At 37.7% G+C, this 17,808-nt stretch overlaps 1 protein-coding gene across 3 annotated transcripts; it reads right to left on the reverse strand.

Moving 5' to 3' along the window:
• Positions 1-7,736: 7,736 nt before the first annotated feature.
• LOC107821473 (phospholipid-transporting ATPase 1) lies at positions 7,737-16,687 on the reverse strand. 3 transcript variants are annotated; one of them, XM_075222848.1, is made up of 11 exons: positions 16,445-16,687; positions 16,254-16,332; positions 14,116-16,083; positions 12,328-12,679; positions 11,307-12,075; positions 11,042-11,165; positions 10,622-10,841; positions 9,290-9,748; positions 8,889-9,189; positions 8,162-8,362; positions 7,737-8,086 (listed from the first exon to the last, which is right to left on the reverse strand). In XM_075222848.1, exons 3-9 carry the CDS (start codon positions 15,440-15,442, stop codon positions 8,988-8,990), a joined length of 3,453 nt encoding a protein of 1,150 aa, XP_075078949.1. In that variant the 5' UTR covers positions 15,443-16,083; positions 16,254-16,332; positions 16,445-16,687; the 3' UTR covers positions 7,737-8,086; positions 8,162-8,362; positions 8,889-8,987. The 3 variants fall into 3 exon arrangements, with proteins under 3 accessions (XP_075078949.1, XP_075078947.1, XP_075078948.1); XM_075222846.1 differs by having other exon boundaries at positions 7,737-8,362; XM_075222847.1 differs by having other exon boundaries at positions 7,848-8,362; positions 8,768-9,189.
• Positions 16,688-17,808: the final 1,121 nt, after the last annotated feature.

Genomic DNA, 17,808 nt, shown 5'->3' on the forward strand with positions numbered 1-17,808 from the left:
TTTTGAAAATGAATCCTCAGAATATGATTCTATCTTTGCATTCACGGTGAAATTTGATGATGAGGAGGACAAGAAGGAAGATGAGGCTGGAGTGAGAGGAAGCAATCAAAAATAGTATATTGATAGTAGCTGCTCGAAGCATATGACCAGAAAAATTGATGAATTCCTCTCACTCAAGGCCTTCCAGAGTGGGAGTCTGTCCTTTGAAAATGGTAAGAAGGGCAATATTCTTGGTGTTGGCAAAATTAGAAAAATACTCTCATATGCAATTTAAAATGTATAATATGTGAATGGCTTGAAATATAGTCTGTTAAGTGTGTCCCAAACATGTGAAAAAGGAAATGAAGTAAAGTTCTTGTCCAAATCTTGCATTGTCACCAATCTCAAAACTAGTGAATTAGTGTTGATAGCCAAAATGTTCAAGAACATCTGTATTGCAGACTTTGACTTACTGAATGGTGGTGATTTAACATGCCTGAGTGTTATTGATGATGATGCTGAGTTATGGCACAGACGACTGGGATGCAAGCTTTACCTTGCTGAACAAGTTGATCAAGAAGGACTTGGTTTGTGAGCTGCCTAAGTCAAAGTTTAAGGATCACAAGGTATGTGATGCATGTGCAAAAAGGAAGCAGGTCGGGTCCTCGTTTAAACCAAAGAAAGAAGTGATTATCTCAAGGCTACTTGATCTTCTTCATATGAATCTTTGAGGACCTATGAGGGTTCCCAGTAGAGTAGGAAAGAAGTACATCTTTGTGATTGTAAACGACTATTCGAGATTCACATGGACATTGTTTCTAAAGACCAAAGATGAAACATTTCTTGTAATTGTTGCATTTGTGAAGAGATTCAAGTGAAGTTGGGAAATTATGTTGTGAGTATTAGATCCAATCACAGTACTGAATTTGACAATGCCGAGTTCGATGAGTTTTGTGCTGAAAATGGTATAAGACACAATTTTTTTGCTCCTAGACACCTCAGCAAAATGGTTTTATGGAGAGAGAAAATAGGACTCTTGAAGATATGGCTAGAACAATGTTGATCGATATTGATGTACCTAAGAGTTTTTGGGCTGAAGTAGTCAACATTGCATGTTACTTGATTAACAGGTGCATGATTAGGTCCCTACTTGAGAAGACTCCTTATGAACTGCTCAATGGGAGAAAACCCAAGCTGACATACCTGAGAGTGTTTTGATGCAAATGTTTCATTCTCAACAATGGTACGGAGGCTTCAGAAAAATTTGATGCAAAAAGTGATGAGGGAATATTTCTTGGTTACTCCTCTTAAAGAAAGGCATACAAAGTCTATAACAAAAGAACCCAGTGTATAGAAGAAAGTGTGCATGTGATTTTTGATGAATCCTATGAATCAATAGGGAAAATGTCACATAACAAGGAAGATAAAGATGGAGAATTTTCAAAAGTTCCTAGAGAAGCTATAAATATTGCCAATGAAAAGACTGACTTGATGAGTTAAGTCAAGTAAAGCGACGAAGAAGATGCAATAGAACCTCCATCATTCACAAAGGAACTGGATCCCTCTATTACCTCAACTGAAGTTGAGCATAGGGTTATTGATGATGTATCAGGTACTCCTAATACAGGACAAAGGAGTGGAAGTCATACTTCTATTGATTTCAATGATGGTTAAAATATGGAGGAACCTGGTCCTTCAATTCTAAAGTTCAAGTATCCAACTGATATCACAAGAGTTCACATCCCCTTAAAAATGTGATCACACCTTTAGATTCTGATATTCAAACTAGATCTAAGGCAAGAAACATATTTGCCTTCTCAGCCTTCCTATTTCAAATTGAACCTAAGAACATCCATGAAGCATTGAAAGATGCTGACTGGATAACTGCTATGCAAGAAGAACTCCATCAATTCGAGAGAAACAAGGTGTGGCACCTGGTTTTTCGCCCTTCAGACAAAACAATGATTGGAACCAGGTGGGTGTACAGGAAAAGGCTTGATTAATTTGGAAATACAACAAGAAACAAAGTAAGTCTGGTGGTCCAGGGACATAATCAAGAAGAAGGGATTAACTATGATGAGACTTTTGCTCCGGTTTCTCGGATGGATGCCATCAGGATTCTTATAGCTTTTGCATCTCATATGAAATTGAAATTGTTATAAATGGATGTTAAAAGTGCCTTTCTAAATAGATACTTTAAAGAGGAATTATTTATCAAGCAACCTCCTGGTTTTGAAACTCATGAGCATCCTGAGCATGTCTTCAAGCTTGAGAAGGCTATATATGGTTTGAAGCAAGCTCCTCAAGCATGTTACGAGAGGTTGTCAAAATTCCTTCTCGAAAATGTCTTTACTAGAGGAAAAATTGACAGTGCTCTATTTCTAAAGAAAAGAAGGAGAAATCGGTTGATTGTACAAGTCTATGTTGATGATATCATTTGTTTTGCAACAAATGATTCCCTTTGTGAGGAGTTTGCAAAGCTCATGGGAAGTGAATCTGTGATGAGTATGATAAGTGGGCTAAATTTATTTCTTGGTTTGAAAATGAAGCAAACCTCAAAAGTCATTATGATCAGTCAATAGAAGTACATCAAGGAGCTGCTAAAAAGATTTGAGATGGAAAATTCTAAGATCATTAATACTGTCATTGCCACTACTACTCGATTAGACATGGACGAACCTGGTTCTCCTATCAATGGAACTATGTATAGGGGTATTACTAGATCTCTTCTATACCTAACCGCTAGCAGTCCTAATATAGTCTTTAGTGTTGGGTTGTGTGCTAGGTTTTAACCAAGCCCAAGAGAATACATTTGAAGGCTGCCAAAAGAATTCTGAGGTTTCTTAAGGGAATGCAGGACCTGGTCCTCTTCTATCCCTTAGGAAATAATTTTGACTTGATTGGATATGTTGATTATGCTGGATATTTTGTAAATAGGAAGAGTACATTTGGAATGTCATATTTTTTGTGGTCATACTTGATCTCATGAGATACAAAGAAATAAAACTTTGTGGCTCTTTCTAGTGCTGAAGCTGAGTATGTGGTTGTTGCCTCTTGTTACACACAACTGCTTTGGATCAAGCAACAACTTGAAAATTTTGGTGTATTTACAAATTATGTGCCCTTACTATGTGATAACACAAGTTCTCTTAACATGGAAAAAAAATTCGGTGCAGCACAAGAGGACAAAGCACATTGATATGAGACATCACTTGTTGAGGGACAATATTGAAAAAGGTCTTATCTGTGTGAAGTTCTACAAGACAGAGGACCAGGTAGAAAATATATATACCAAAGAACTGAGCAGGGAACACTTTGAAAGAACCCGTCTAGAGTTGTGGTTGATTAAGCTCAATTGAGGACTTGGTCCCTCGATGATTGGCTATGTGAAGAAGGAAAGGTACAATGCTAAAAAGTGTTTTCTAGCGACATCTAACTCAAATCTATACTGTTACAGGTAAACATGCATGGCAGACTCAGGACAAAACAAATGGCAAATGACATTGCACATCTAGAAGTTTTTGCTCACATTTTCAAAAATCTATCAAGGAACTCAGCTCATGTGACTCAGGTAAGTTATTCCCAACTCTTTCAATTTCTTTTAATCCCAAACATTACAACCTCTCTGAACCGACTCGTTGCCACATTTCTTTCTCACACTCGCTTGTAATCGGTACCTCTCCTACTTTATAAACCTAGCATGTGTCTCTATTCTCACTCAAAACTCAAAAATTGTCATTCTCTATCTTCAAACTTTTCTCTCCTCTGTATCTTCCAAGACAAATATAACCATGTACCAACAAGAATCTCAATCACCCATAATGTCTGAAGAGAATACAACTTTGTCTCTTTCTAAAGTTATATCCCCATATTAATCTGAACCAAATGTTTCACCCACAAAAGCCGCAATTTCCACTGAAACTAGCCCTATTGTCACTCCTTCCAAACCTTCTGGTTCTAGTCCCCAACAAAGCCGGAAAAGCCAAACTCCCAAAAAATTTGTCTCATCCTCTTCTCCTACTATTCCTACTGACAAGCCCAACTCTGATCAAACTATGTCAGTGTCTCAATTTCTTCAAAATACAAAGGAAATCAAATAAGATAATGATGGTGTTGAGGTAACTAGTCGGACTTTTGCGACAGAAGAAGTGAGGTTGGAGGAACAAATGAGTTACGGTGCTATTGTGGAATCACATGCACCTGAGGAAGATGGAAATCTGGCTACTGAAAGATATACTCAAAATACTCCTACTAAAACAGGTAATTTACCATCTCTTCCTACTGATAAAGGATTAGAGTTTGAGGTAAATCTAAGTGAAAAAGAAAAGAGGAGATCGAATATTCTTAAAAGTGAGGCTGAGATTGTGGAAGGTTTTGTTGAGGCCATAAGGGCGAGTGGTAGTGGTGAAGGGACACGGGGGAACTACAAACTCAAGGGGAACTGCAAAGTCAGGGGTAACTATGGAACCAAGGGGAACATGTGATTATGAGTGAACCAGGGGAACATGTGACTATGAGTGAAATAGGGGAACCACCTGAGGGACCTCATCCCTCCACTCAGGGAGAGTTTGAGTCATCTAGACTCAGAACTGCTCCCACTTGGGATGAGACACCAGGTTTCAATAGGCCCAACTTGGGAGAATACTAAAACACCCCAGTTCATATCCCCCCATTCCTGTTCCTTTAAAAATGACATTCCCGGGGACGTTGCCTCAAAAATAGATTAGGTTTCTATTTTTGTATAAGGGCCCCTAGTTGTAATATGCTTTATAAATTTCCCGGATGAATATGAAGTAGTTTTTGCTATATTCTTGATTTGAGGCAGCAGAGGAAAGCTGAACATAATAGTGCTCTAAAGGAAAGCAAGGAGAAGAAGAAGAAGACAAGAAGGCTTGTAAAGAGTACGTTAGTTGATGATGAGGAGGTGCCACCGGCAGATGTGGTGGACGTTGATGATGAGGAGGCTGTGAAGGAAGCACCTCCTCTTGTTAGAAAGAACTGAAAGAAAAATGTTGTTAGTAAGTGAAATGGACAAGTGTCTGCGAAAGCAATTGTGAGTGAAGATGCTGAGGAAGTGGAGAAGGAAAAGAGGAGAAAAGGCCTCTCAAGAAGAGGAAGAGTACTAGCGAGGAACCTGGTTCCTTCAAAAAGGCAAGGTTAGAGATGTCAGAGTTGGAAAGAAAAGCCAATTTTAGAACTCAAAAGGTGCTGCTGAGTTGAGTTTTTGGACCCGTGATTGTTGAATAGGCAGGGATGAAAGAACTAGTGAAAATTGTGGAGTTTCAAAAGGATGAGGTGGGAAGATTTTATGTTGGACTGTTTGTTGTGGATGAGAACACACCGTGCTTGAAGGTAAATGAGAAGTATTTTGTCCTAGATGAGGACATTCTTGGGGAAATTCTTGAAGTGCCCACAGGTGAGCTAGGAATAGTAAAGGTAACTATTTCCTCTGTTCTCAAAATGTTGATTGTGAAAAGGGAGGACACCTTATTAGGGGAGGGGGTATACAAGAAAGCACTTAAGCTAGAATACCAGCTATTGTTCGAGATGGTGAACAAAGTGTTGTTGCCTTGGGATGAGAGGAGATCTATAGTCTCCATTGCGGACCTGGTTCTCATCGAGGCGCTGGCTTCTTTCACTTCTATCATTCTTCCTGGAATCATGATTGAACATATGATGAAGGTGGCAAGCTTTAAGTATAGGAAGCATGATCTTTCATATAGGTTCCTTCTCATCAAAGCCCTTGAACATTTTGATGTCCAATTGGGAAAAGCTACTATGGGGACCCGGAAGCAAATGTTCATCATGAGCACACTAAAAGAATGTGAATGTATGCTGAAGAAATGAGGTGTGAGAAGAAATTCAACCATCTCACAACTAATTGAAGCAAAGGAGTCAGCAACTGCAAAGATCAAGCGGCTTCATGCTGAAAATATTGTCTTGAGGTCCAAACTCACTCAGCAGAGCACGGAACCTAGTTCCAGTGGTTCCATGGCAAAGGAGAATTCTCAGTTGAAGACTAAGAATGCAAGGTTGAGGAAGCAGGTCAAGGACTTGAAGGAACAAATAATCACTGATCAATACACTGCAAATGAAAGAGTGGACAAACTCCTCAAGACTTTTGCTCCTTAGTCCCTCTTGTCTCCTTCCTAGTGCTTCCTATCTCTATCCTTTTTCTATCTCATCTATATTCCGTCCCTTTTGAAGTTGTTGTTAATGACTTTGGAATATTGGCTTTTTAAACTTGTAATATTTGTGTTGTTGGTACTATTGTTACTTTATTTTTAATTATTATCTTAAATGGGCAATTACTATCTATTTTGTGCAATATAGTTCTCTTGTGTTTTGTTTTTTACCATGTTTGTGTGCATGCGGCATGAGTTAATGTTACTGGACTTCTTTTTGCATGTATTAATTCTGTCCTTCTTTTCAATGACGCCAAAAGGGGAAAGATAATTGAAGGTGGTAACAGTTGAATCACATGTTGAATCTGCGTGTCTAGTTCTCATGGAGAATATCAATTCTGGGTTTGTCATCATCAAAAAGGAGGAAATTGATAAGTTATGTTGTTATGGTTTTGATGATTTGTCAAACTTTGTTGAGGAACTAGATAGGAACCTGATGCGATTATTCCTTTGTGTCTGTTGTAATATGTTTCGATGTCTAGTCAAACGCTCTCGTAGAACTAGATAAGGGAACAAATATGATCAAACTTCTTTTCTGTCATTTATTCCTATGCCTAGGTTAGTTAAAAGATTGTTGAATTTTTGCCTTAGAATAGGAATAAATGAAGGAAAAGAAGATTGATATGATACGGTTTGATCCATTATGAGAGAGCAATTTTGATCCCGACAGATTATTTCTTTTTCCAATATATGAAATAGAGTATTTCACTGAGTTAATTCTTAAAAATTATTGAATCAAACTATTTAACCTTATTTTAACAAAAGAAACACGGGTTACTTCCTACCTACACAGGTATAAAGTAATTTTGTCTATCAAAATTGAACTGATGGAAAAAAATTACCTCAGTATTTTTGCCTACTCTATGAACCTGAGGGTGTTGGCTTCCAATATATCCATGTCCTTCTGCCAAGTGAACCAATAGTTGAAGAGCAATACTCAAAGCTTAGATTTGAACAAAGGAAGAAGGGACATGTTCCCATTTGGGAATTTCGGACTTATCCTGAGTCCCAACTCCCAACATCTTGTGGTCCACTATTTTTATATTCTCATTAAAATGTTCAAAACTTGGACTTGCTAAATGGTATGTTTTGGGAGACCTTAATAAGAGAGTCTAGAGAAAGAGGGCGACGTCATTTAGCCACGTACACGTCTTATTATCTAGCTAATCACGTTGCACAAAGTAATATTCGTAAGTAAGAAAATCGACTTTTTAGCCTTAGTGCGGCGCAATGCCTTTCGGGTACAGAGGCGAAGAAGGTGCTAACCAATCTAGCAGGTCCAGGGCAAATCGGGTACAGGTTCAAATCTTGCCACATTTCTTGTAGATCAACATCCTGTGATTATGGGATAATGGGACTAACAAAACAGAAATTTAAAAATGAGCATGATATATCACTATATGAATTGTTTCATTATTTTATTATTTCGTTGCATTCATTTAAAAGAAGAAACCACCACCAGTGTATAGTGCAGGAATTATTATCAGAATTTGATACATAACATGAAAATTTCCAAATTCATGACTTAAATTAAATGAGGGGATTTAGAATGGATAGTATTCTAATTAGGAATTCAGTAATATGCTCTCTTTGTTCCTTGAGTAAGTAATTCACATCATTTCAGTACTTTAGTGAACAACTTTTTCTCCTTCAATTTGTTGAAAGAGTATGGATACCCCGAACTTTACAAGAAACTATGATACACTTGTATTTCTTTCTCCCTTTGTTTTTCGGTCTTCATTTCTCTCTCTATCTTATACATGGATATAATTACTGCAACAACTTAAATACACTACACCTAAAAATCAGCCTGTCATTTTTACCTCTGCGGCAACATCCCAACCTAAGTATCAACAAACAATTATAAGATCCATCCCGATGCCTTTATTCGACTTTTCTGCCTCAACCAGATCGTCTTCATGCTGCAACAACAATAACATAACCAGTATTATTCCACACCGTGGGTCTGGGGAGGGTAGTGTGTACGCAGACCTTACCCCTATCTTGTGAGGATAGAGAGGTGTTTCCAATAGACCCTCAGCAACCAGATCGTCTTCATGCATTCTACATTAATCATCACGCTTTGGCTTTGAGTTTAACCCTCTTCCCTTTTCTTTCAGTCAAATGGTGACTCCGCCAGATCTTTTATCCACGTTCTATTAATGGCTTCACCTGCTGGCGTTACGTGTGTAGCTCATCTGAAGCACGAGCAAGATATGTTAGTGTTACGCAACCTTTGTCCTAAACACTTTGTAGCTCTCTAAAGACTAGTTCTCTGCTCTTATATCAGAGACAACTCAGGGGTGCAGCATGACAAAAATAGGGGATGGAAAATGGCATCGGTAAGTTCCACATCACGAGAAAGATATCTTTCCTAAAATACTGACCCCTTTTTAACTGTCATTTCCATTCTAAAAGCACCTAACAATTATTGTTATTATTTTCTTTTAAACAATGGAAAGATTATCTTTTTGCAAGAAAAGGTAGTTTTATCAGGTAATGGATACACTATAAGCATTCCTTTGATTTTCCTTTGGCCAATTTGAAAAGGTGCATAAGGAAGAAGGATAATTTCACACAACGGGGCCGGAGAGATGGCAGACCTTAGATCAGGTAAGATCTGTCTTTGATTGTGCGAATCCTGCCCGATTTTGATTTCCGTCCCGTGGGAGACATAGTAAATAGTTAAATGTTTGATTCCCTTGTTAGGGAGTGGCGACATACCTGCAACATCTAGACCTGAATACGACGGGAAGCCAAGCACCAGGCAAACCCAATGGAAGCTATATCTAATTGGGTGATTGGCAATGCAGACAGCACGTATTAGCTTTCACTGTGACCTGACCTAGATCTACAATGACTAGGTCTTTTCCTCAATATCTCTGCTTCTCTCGCTATCTGGATGTCCGATGGCCAGAAAATTTGGTGCATAACTTTGAGAATAAAGCGAGGAAGCAGAGCCATAACTATAATAAGCAAAATTAAGAGCCAGTAGGTCGGTGACTTCACCAGCTGATAAATTGTACTGCAGAAGACAGAAAAATTATGTTACATCATAGACCTCTTAATCTAAATGTTAAGAACGTTTAGATGTAATATATTAGGACTTCAGCGAAAATACTAACCCATAATTAGGGAAGACAGGTGTAGAGTCCAGCACCACCAAACAGACATACGTGATAATAATTGACCCCCACACTGCCATATGAGTATATATTACCCAGCGCTGTATGTCCATTGCCAAGTGAATGTTGACAAGGATCACTACTGCAATTGTCCACAAGCTACCCATACTCCATATGTCAACATCGCTCTGATGATAAGTGAATAGTGGTACATAAAAAAGAACAAGGCTCTGCCAAACTGTATCAATCATGGTGGCCCAGAAGAGTTTCATATTGTAACTTTCCTGTCTGTGGCCAGCAGCATAGAGTTTAGGATACTTAAGTAGTGTCTTATGACTTAAGTCCTTGTCCAGAATACCAACAATTACTGTAGGTACGGAAGTATAGATGACAGAATAAAACATACTACTCCAATCTGTTAATGCAGAAGTTGCAGAAAAAGCTGTGCACAATATGTACCTACAGACAACAGATTACAGGACAAATACGTTCAGATAACTGTTTCATATTGTGTTTTTTCCAAACTGCAAATCACATTCTAGGAGATATGAGAAAAAATTCAAAACATAGTAACTATAATGCATGATAACAATAGCGGATTTAGTAAACCAAGCTCAGGTTTCTAACATGCATACAAATATGATATATATATCATTGTCCTCTAAATGCAACTCAACTGCCAGCTAGCATAAACTGGCTCACACCAATTATCTGGGACAGCAACCTCAAAGTCTTATAAAAGCTTGACAATACATGATTGATATGTTTGACCAGACTCCTTACATGTACTGAAAGTCTGAAACAGCTAAACTTTCCTCCCCTTTGTTGGTTGCAAGCTTTAAGAACTGCCTTACACCCCATCTGAACAGATATCGCCACTTCCCTGGAATTCTCGACACTCACAGGCCATTATACACTATTTTACACTTTACACATAACACACATTTATGCCCACCCCGTTTATCACTCAAACCACTTGAACAAAATATTGCCACTTCCCATGGTACCCTTTTAAGCAGAAAGCTACCTGTAAGATCTCACTGGAACTCTGCCACTATTATTCCTTTTTCCATTTCCCACAAGATATACCAAATTTATAACTTTAAATCAAGAGCTTATGGCAGCACTGAAGCCCCAGCCCTTGTTTACAGATGACATTTCCATGGGGCTTTTCCAGGTTGTGATGTACATGACCTCAGATGTGTTCTTTTTTTTTTTTTTCTTTAACTTTTCTTACTCATTTGTTTGGGGACTTTGGGGAGGGGGGGATTTTTGCACAAAATATCCTATAGAAAGATCTGTAACAAAAAGTTAGAAGGAGAAGAAGCCTACCAGAAAAGCATGAAAACAAAAACAGCATTGCGGTAGAAGTTGTAAAGAACCAAATAACCAACACGCTGGTAATTCCAATGTCCATGCACAAGAAGCAAACGCTTCAGAAATCGAAACTGTCCCATAGCAAAGTCTGATGCCATCACAGCTTGGCGCCCTTCTTGACCACATATTCCAACACCAACATCCGCCATTTGGATCATTGAAACATCATTAGCCCCTGAGAAGTTTCAAAATTAGACCCGGAAAACAGTTGTGCACGCACTTGAAAAACCTTAATAACATAACATCCCCAAAGATGACACAAAACCTCATCTATATAATTCATACAAACAAGCTCTTTTCGCATCGGACAAAATTCTGATAATATATAACATTTAACATTTGCAGAAAACACCTAATAATATATAGCTAACTCACCATCACCTATGGCTAGTGTCATATCATCAGTGCGGCTCTTTATTAGATCAACAATTCCAGCCTTCTGCAAAGGGGCAACGCGACAGCAAAGCACAACTTTACATGAAGTTGCAAGATCGAAGAGCTGTGACAGGATGGCAATCACAAATAATGGATCTCAATGTACATCGAAAGGTAAAAGCTAATGTGTAACAAGATGTATACACCCTTTTTCCAAACAAAATAAGGAACCAACAAGATGACTATAGTTAGAAAGGATGATTACCTCAGACTCAAGATCTTTCTCTAAAATATACACAAGACTATTCCCATCAATTATGAGTGCTAGAGGTCCAACAGGAATTCCTTCCCCTCCCGCAAGCTGCTGCGGTAATTTATATGACTTTGTACCATTTTCTGCTTCTCTCTGCAATTTTAAGATCCGATTATCACAACTTGCGGGCTTCACACCGTATTTGGCCTTGGCGTCTGACAATAACCTTTTGCATTCATTTTCTGAAGAGCCATTAATGATGATCTGGTGCATGTCGGAGGTCAAGAGTTTGCAAGACAAACCAATTGAAATTGCAGTTTCTTGCTTATCTCCAGTAAGAACCCAAACTTTTATCCCCGCTTGCCGCAGAGACTCAATAGCTTCAGGTACACCCTCTTGTAGTTTGTCCTCTATTGCGGTGGCGCCAAGTAGTGTTAAATTGCACTCGATTAGAGATGCTGTTTGGCGTAATTTTGCTGATCTGTCATTCAAAGATGTACTAGCATCCTCATACAAGCATTGCCACTCCTCAAGTTCTTCTCCTTTAAGGTCCCTTGCAGCGACCACAAGGGTTCGCAGTCCTTCAGAGGAGTACTCATTCAAATGAGTATAAGTGGCATTTTTTATGTGTTCATGAGTTTCATGCTCTTTGCTTAAAATGCTAAACATTGAAGTATCAGCCCCTTTGACCAAAACTTTTACAGAATCATCTGGGAATCTAATGACAACAGACATTCTTTTACGCACACTGTCAAACTCATGAAGTCCTAAGACATCCAACCTGCACCAGCCAAAAATTAGTCTGCATTTCCAACGCCTAAGAAGTTATACTTTAGCAAATTACCAAAATTAACAAGAGGAATGCAAGAGAAGAAACAATGTGTGAATGTGGATGGAAAAGTCACAATGCTATAGATAGCATGCATCACTAACACTTACAATAGTAATCAATACTATTTCATTAACAAGTTCTAAAAGATTCCCCAGGGCAACTAGCACCAAACAATAAACGTGAAGTGAAACAGTCATGTACCTTAGTTTCTCACCCTTGACATCAGTCACAATATGACCAGATGTCCGCTCACACAGTGTATACCCATAAGCAGATGCAGCAGCTACAAGCGCTTGTTCATCAGGAGATTCACCTTGATACTCGATGGTGACATCAGTGTCGTCCACATTGTTCTGTACACCACATGAAGAACTTTTGGTAGGAATAGGAATCACGGTATTACATGCTGCCAACGTCAGAAAAAACTCGTCTGCAGCAATCCTCTCTTCTCCGGCTAGCTTGGCATGTAACAATTGCATTAGTTCAACATCAGTTGGAACTTCTGATTTGATCATTAACTTTCTTCGACTCGAAGGATGTTGGATTGGTTCTTCTGCACATCATTACAAAAATAACCATTTGGTTCGGTGCACAAGCATATTTAGGTGAAAACAAAACCTCAAAAGGAAGAACCAAACAAAGAACGCAGCTGGCTCCTTATTATCAGTTGATATACAAAGCTATGCATGAACATATTACATGTTCTACACTGCGGAATTATGGACATTACAATATACGAAAAGAATAACAACTACAAACACAACTAAACAGTCTGTTCTTGCAGATAACTTAAGGTCAAACTAGTGATTATTCTTTCAAGAAGAGAAAGAAAACCTCCTATAAGGCATAGGGAACCATGACTGTTGCTTATGTAGGTAATACAAGAGGACAAATACACCGTTTTAGGTTGACAAGATATAGAAAAATAGATGCTACACGAGAAAAAGAATAACTAAAAAATAAGTGAAAAGGCACTTATGAAAAGAGAGTATTCCATTGGTTACGTTAGCAATGTACTGTCAACCATGCAGGAGATCAACCTTTTACAATATGAAACATATAGCAGCAGTTATTCGCTTCAGGACATAATTTTTAAAGGAGTTACAATAATGTAAAATATTGAGTGCTTCAGACTTATAAAAATAAAAATAATTTATTTTACATGGAATAGGAATACATTTTGTAGTGTCATAAACTAATAAATCCAAACAATGAGAACAAAATAAATTTAAATCTCATTGTCGCCGTGTAAGATAACTCTTGTTAAATAAATTAACTACTTGGTATCTGAGGGTGGGAACACACACTAATGAATGACAATAATAAAAAAGCTCTTACTAAATAAATGATATATTCATGCAAGAATTGCATAAGTAAGCGTGCTCTTCACAGCCAATAAGCTCATTTGGGTATCTAATAAACCATAATGTGATGGCAATAGCATTCAAGAAAGATCCAATCCGACTACATCAGGTACATATAATTTTTCTTGGCAGATAGGCAAAGTTACAAATTTTTCTCTCAACAGTGTTGAGCAGTCTACATTCTATAACTGTGACTTCACGCCAACAAATATTATAACCAGCAGAAGCTGGAATGAAAAATATTCCAAGCATTTCAGTGAGACAAAAGGACAGTACTGTCAAGAGAATGAAGCATAAGCCATCTGACGAAACAGTGACATCGAGAATCATCAGATATTAACAACATTAAAACTAATAACTTCTGCATGTTTGCACAAATGGATTGACTTCACTTTTCTGTTTCTAGTTTTCCTGTTAATTACTTTTCCCTCTTGTACCCTTTTTCCTGCTTGTTATTTCTGGAAGTACCTAATAGGGAAAATACATAAGCATTCTACAAATGTTCGTTACATTGTCTGATCATGATAATCCTCCAGTTATGCAGGTTCAAAGATCCAACCCTTCCAGTTATACAAGTCAAAGATCCAAACTATGTTTAGAAAAATATGGCATACAGTTAGCATACCTCCAATATCTGTGTTTACTGATGCATCAGCAGCAGAAAGGGATCTCCCATAACTTTTTCCCCACACACTAGCTCTTCTGAATTCCATCTTATTTTCGGTAAGTGTTCCTGTTTTATCTGAAAAAACATAGCGAATCTGACCCAAATCCTCATTGATATTTAGGGATCTGCACTGAAACCTAGAATTACTGTTAATATCATACATATGCCTGTCTCCAATCATGAAATACGACTGTCCCAAGCGAACTAACTCCATGGTGATATAAAGAGATATAGGTATCATTATCTGGAAAACTATGATCAAACTCAGAAAGGAGAAAAATGTTTCCATAGGAATCCCATAGTACTTATACTGTTTGCCATGTTTTCCTTCTTCAAAGTAAACTCTTCTGTAATAAGGCAAGGTATCAAGCTGTTCCTCATGGCGCTTCAACCATAGACCCATCCCAACTGCTACAACCAAGCACATCACAAAAAGGAAAATAGACAGCCAAAGGGTTTCCCGGTTCATATATGTTTCCAGCCTGCTTCTTTTAGATGGAGACGCAGTGCTGTTCAACATAGCTTTAGTCTCTTGCCCAGCATAAACCGCTACTCCAACTGCCCATTCTGTGTTTTTCAGCTGGCAACCACGCAATATGATATTCGATTGGCTGAGCGGAAATCTATGCCCATTAAACTCCATATTGGCCGTGAATTCATAAATGTTCCTGTTAGGCTGTTCACATCTAATAACTCCCGAAATCATCTCCCCTTCACACACTAATGAAGTTGTTTCTTGCCTAGCATACCTTGTCTTCAAGTTTGATTCACCGTCAAGATTCATTGTCTGAATATAAGCAATTCCACTAGGATCACTGGTTCCTAACAACACCATGTCACAGGGAATAGTCTCATTAGCAAGGATCTTCACAATCTCCCCGACCCGGATTTTCTTCCATCTTTTTAACTGAAACTTCCCACCAGATTGAAGTACTAGAGCCTCCCGGTTATTCTCGTTCCTATCTGATCTGTGTCTCCGCCAATCCTCATAACCATCTTTTATAGCTGTCACAGAAAGCACAAACAGAAGAGGAAACAGAGACACAGTTCTCCCAAATACAGCAAGAGGTGGAAGCTGATTCAGAGCAGCGATAGCTAAAAAGTATAAATAGGCAACCCGATGAAACTGAATGAATAGGTTCTTCGGCAAGAAAGTTATTACTGTATACTTGCTAGTTCTGATCTCATTTCCACAGAAATCAAACTTATCATTAGTCTTTTTTGGATCATTAACATGGATCAACCTAGGGTTACTTCCATGTAATAAGCTATCCTCCAACTGCATGCTTTTCTGAAGAAGCCTCTGAGATTTGTTCAGCTTATCCTGGACGCGAGAAGAAGCCCTAGACAAAGACGAATCACGGGTGGATGCTGCTCCAGATGAAGCCAACCTAGATGAATCACAGGATATTTCAAAAGCTGCTGTGTCATGCCAATGGTCCTCCGTTCCACTCCACGATACGAGGCGTTTCCTATCCTTCGGGGGGATTCTGATGAATGTGGCTTGTGAGACTGAAGCTCGGCTGAATGAAAGTCCTTTTTACTCACAAGAGAAGAAGAATAGTGTTGATCGTAAGGACGAGGTTCTGGTTCAAAAGAAGGCTCAGACAGTAACAGCAATGGCTTGACGGAAGTCATAAATACTTCCACCGCCGGAAAGGCATTGGAAAGAATGAAACTAAAACCTCAATAAGTAAATCAAATCCCTAATATCATTCACAGATAGACCATCCAAAGAGCATTTTTGCTCAACCGTGGGAAGCACGAGCTTATTGGTTAAGCCTTCACTCACTTTATCCTGGAACAATAGGCAGCAATTTTAATGGCGAATTCTCCCAAATACACCAGGGTGGGTCTTGCAGAAATCCAAAAACCAGACCTTTTTATGTTTCAAGCCCACCAAGCCAGGGCCAATAATGAAATCAGCTGACAAATAAAACAAAAAGAAAATAGGAAAGTTTAAAGTACATGAATGCTGTGGCATCCACCGACCCAAATAGGGCAAAACTGAAACAACTAAATCCACTCAGCAATAGATAATGCAATCAAACAAACGGACGTGTATGTAATTATTATGAGCAAAAAAAAGGGCTAACCTGTGAATCAAATGGGGACAATCTTGTCTTTTGTTCTGTCGTATCGTCTCGTAATTGGTGATTGAATGAGATGGATGCACTGAAAACGAAATCAGAGAGGAAAATGTCAGATCTGAGGAACACACACACATACACATACACAATGAAAGATGAATCAGCTTTATACAGAGCAAGAAAAAAGACAAAGAAACCTGAGATTTCTTGTTCAATATGCAAAAGGCGGTTGAAAGTGATGGAGGAGAGAGAATAGTGGGTTTTATAGTAGTATTATTATGCTGCTGCTTACGTGACTCGTCGGTCTCTGCTGCCTTCCTCCTCTTCTTGCCCCACCGGTGAAGTCTCGATTCCAAACCGAGATTCTCTCTCTCTCAGACTCACCACAACTCTCCTCTTCATTTCTCTGCTTTTTTCTTTTCATTTTTTCGTTACTATCCCTGTCTTGTTTATTCTATTTTCCTTTGTCTTGTTTTACGCAATTCTTTTTTCTTTTGAAAAAAAATATAATTTTTACTTACAACTAATTTAACTTTAAACCTGTTATTTTATACTTACAACTTGTTTAGATGGTTGTTACGTATCGTTTCATAATATATGATATTGTACTATATCATTTGATAAATATAATATTTGGATAGCTTGTGTCGTTTATCATTGTTTTATAATATTATACACCAGCAATATGAAGAATAAACTTGCAATATTATAAAGAAAAATTATGATATTGGCTAAATTTATTATAGGATAAATGATAAAATAAATTTATTTAATAATAATAATAATAAAGAGTGAGATCGAGAGAAAAAGATAAGGTGATGACGCGACCACACCAAATCGGTCGTTACATAAAGTGGCACATGTAATCGGATTTAACGATACAATATAATAAAATTTAAGTAGCAATCAAAACAAACATCGTATTTAAAGTAACAATACGATACAATACAATAGGTAACAATCATCCAAATGACATAATTTTACCGTTAAAAGAAGTTCTAAAAAAATTCTTAACTTTCATGTAGAATTAAACATTGCAAGAAGTAGTATTTATCTCTAATAATAATTTCCTTTGAATTTGATTTTGACGATTTACGTTTTTAAATTAGATATATTTAAAGTTTATTGCGTGTATAAAACCATTGCTTGGACATTGCACTTTTCTTTCAATACTTTACTGTATCTTTACGCATATTATTATTAGTTTTGTATGGTTAGAGAAGTTTCTTTTCATGCTAGTACTTTTTTCAAACCAACTTTTGAACGAAACTTAACAGGGATGATAAAGAAAACACAAAATTAAAGAAGTAAGCAACTGAAATAAATTTTAAATCCCATTTCTTGACAGAAAAAGGGTGCTCACGTGCTCAAATTGTATATCTTCGTCACGAAAAGAATAAAGGAAGATTAGCCAAGATTACTATCACTCATGTGCAAAAGGATTGCATGCTAATAATCTTTCTTTCATTTTTCTTTTTTTAAAAGGAAAATTTGTGTTTCTGGTTGTTTCAGTGATTATCAAACTTTAGTTTTGATATTTGATCGACAATTAATATAAATA

Source organism: Nicotiana tabacum, chromosome 10 (genome assembly GCF_000715075.1).
Source record: "Nicotiana tabacum cultivar K326 chromosome 10, ASM71507v2, whole genome shotgun sequence".
In the NCBI taxonomy this organism is placed as follows: domain Eukaryota; kingdom Viridiplantae; phylum Streptophyta; class Magnoliopsida; order Solanales; family Solanaceae; genus Nicotiana; species Nicotiana tabacum.

Bases quoted from the DNA above. Each gene is read 5' to 3' on its own strand.
- LOC107821473 (XM_075222848.1), bottom strand. From the start codon at position 15,442: ATGCAGTTGGAGGATAGCTTATTACATGGAAGTAACCCTAGGTTGATC. The intron at 9,749-10,621 runs GTAGGCTTCTTC...TGTTGTCTGTAG, and splicing joins TTTGTTTTCATGCTTTTCTG to GTACATATTGTGCACAGCTT. The intron at 9,190-9,289 runs GTTAGTATTTTC...TGTCTTCTGCAG, and splicing joins CCTGTCTTCCCTAATTATGG to TACAATTTATCAGCTGGTGA.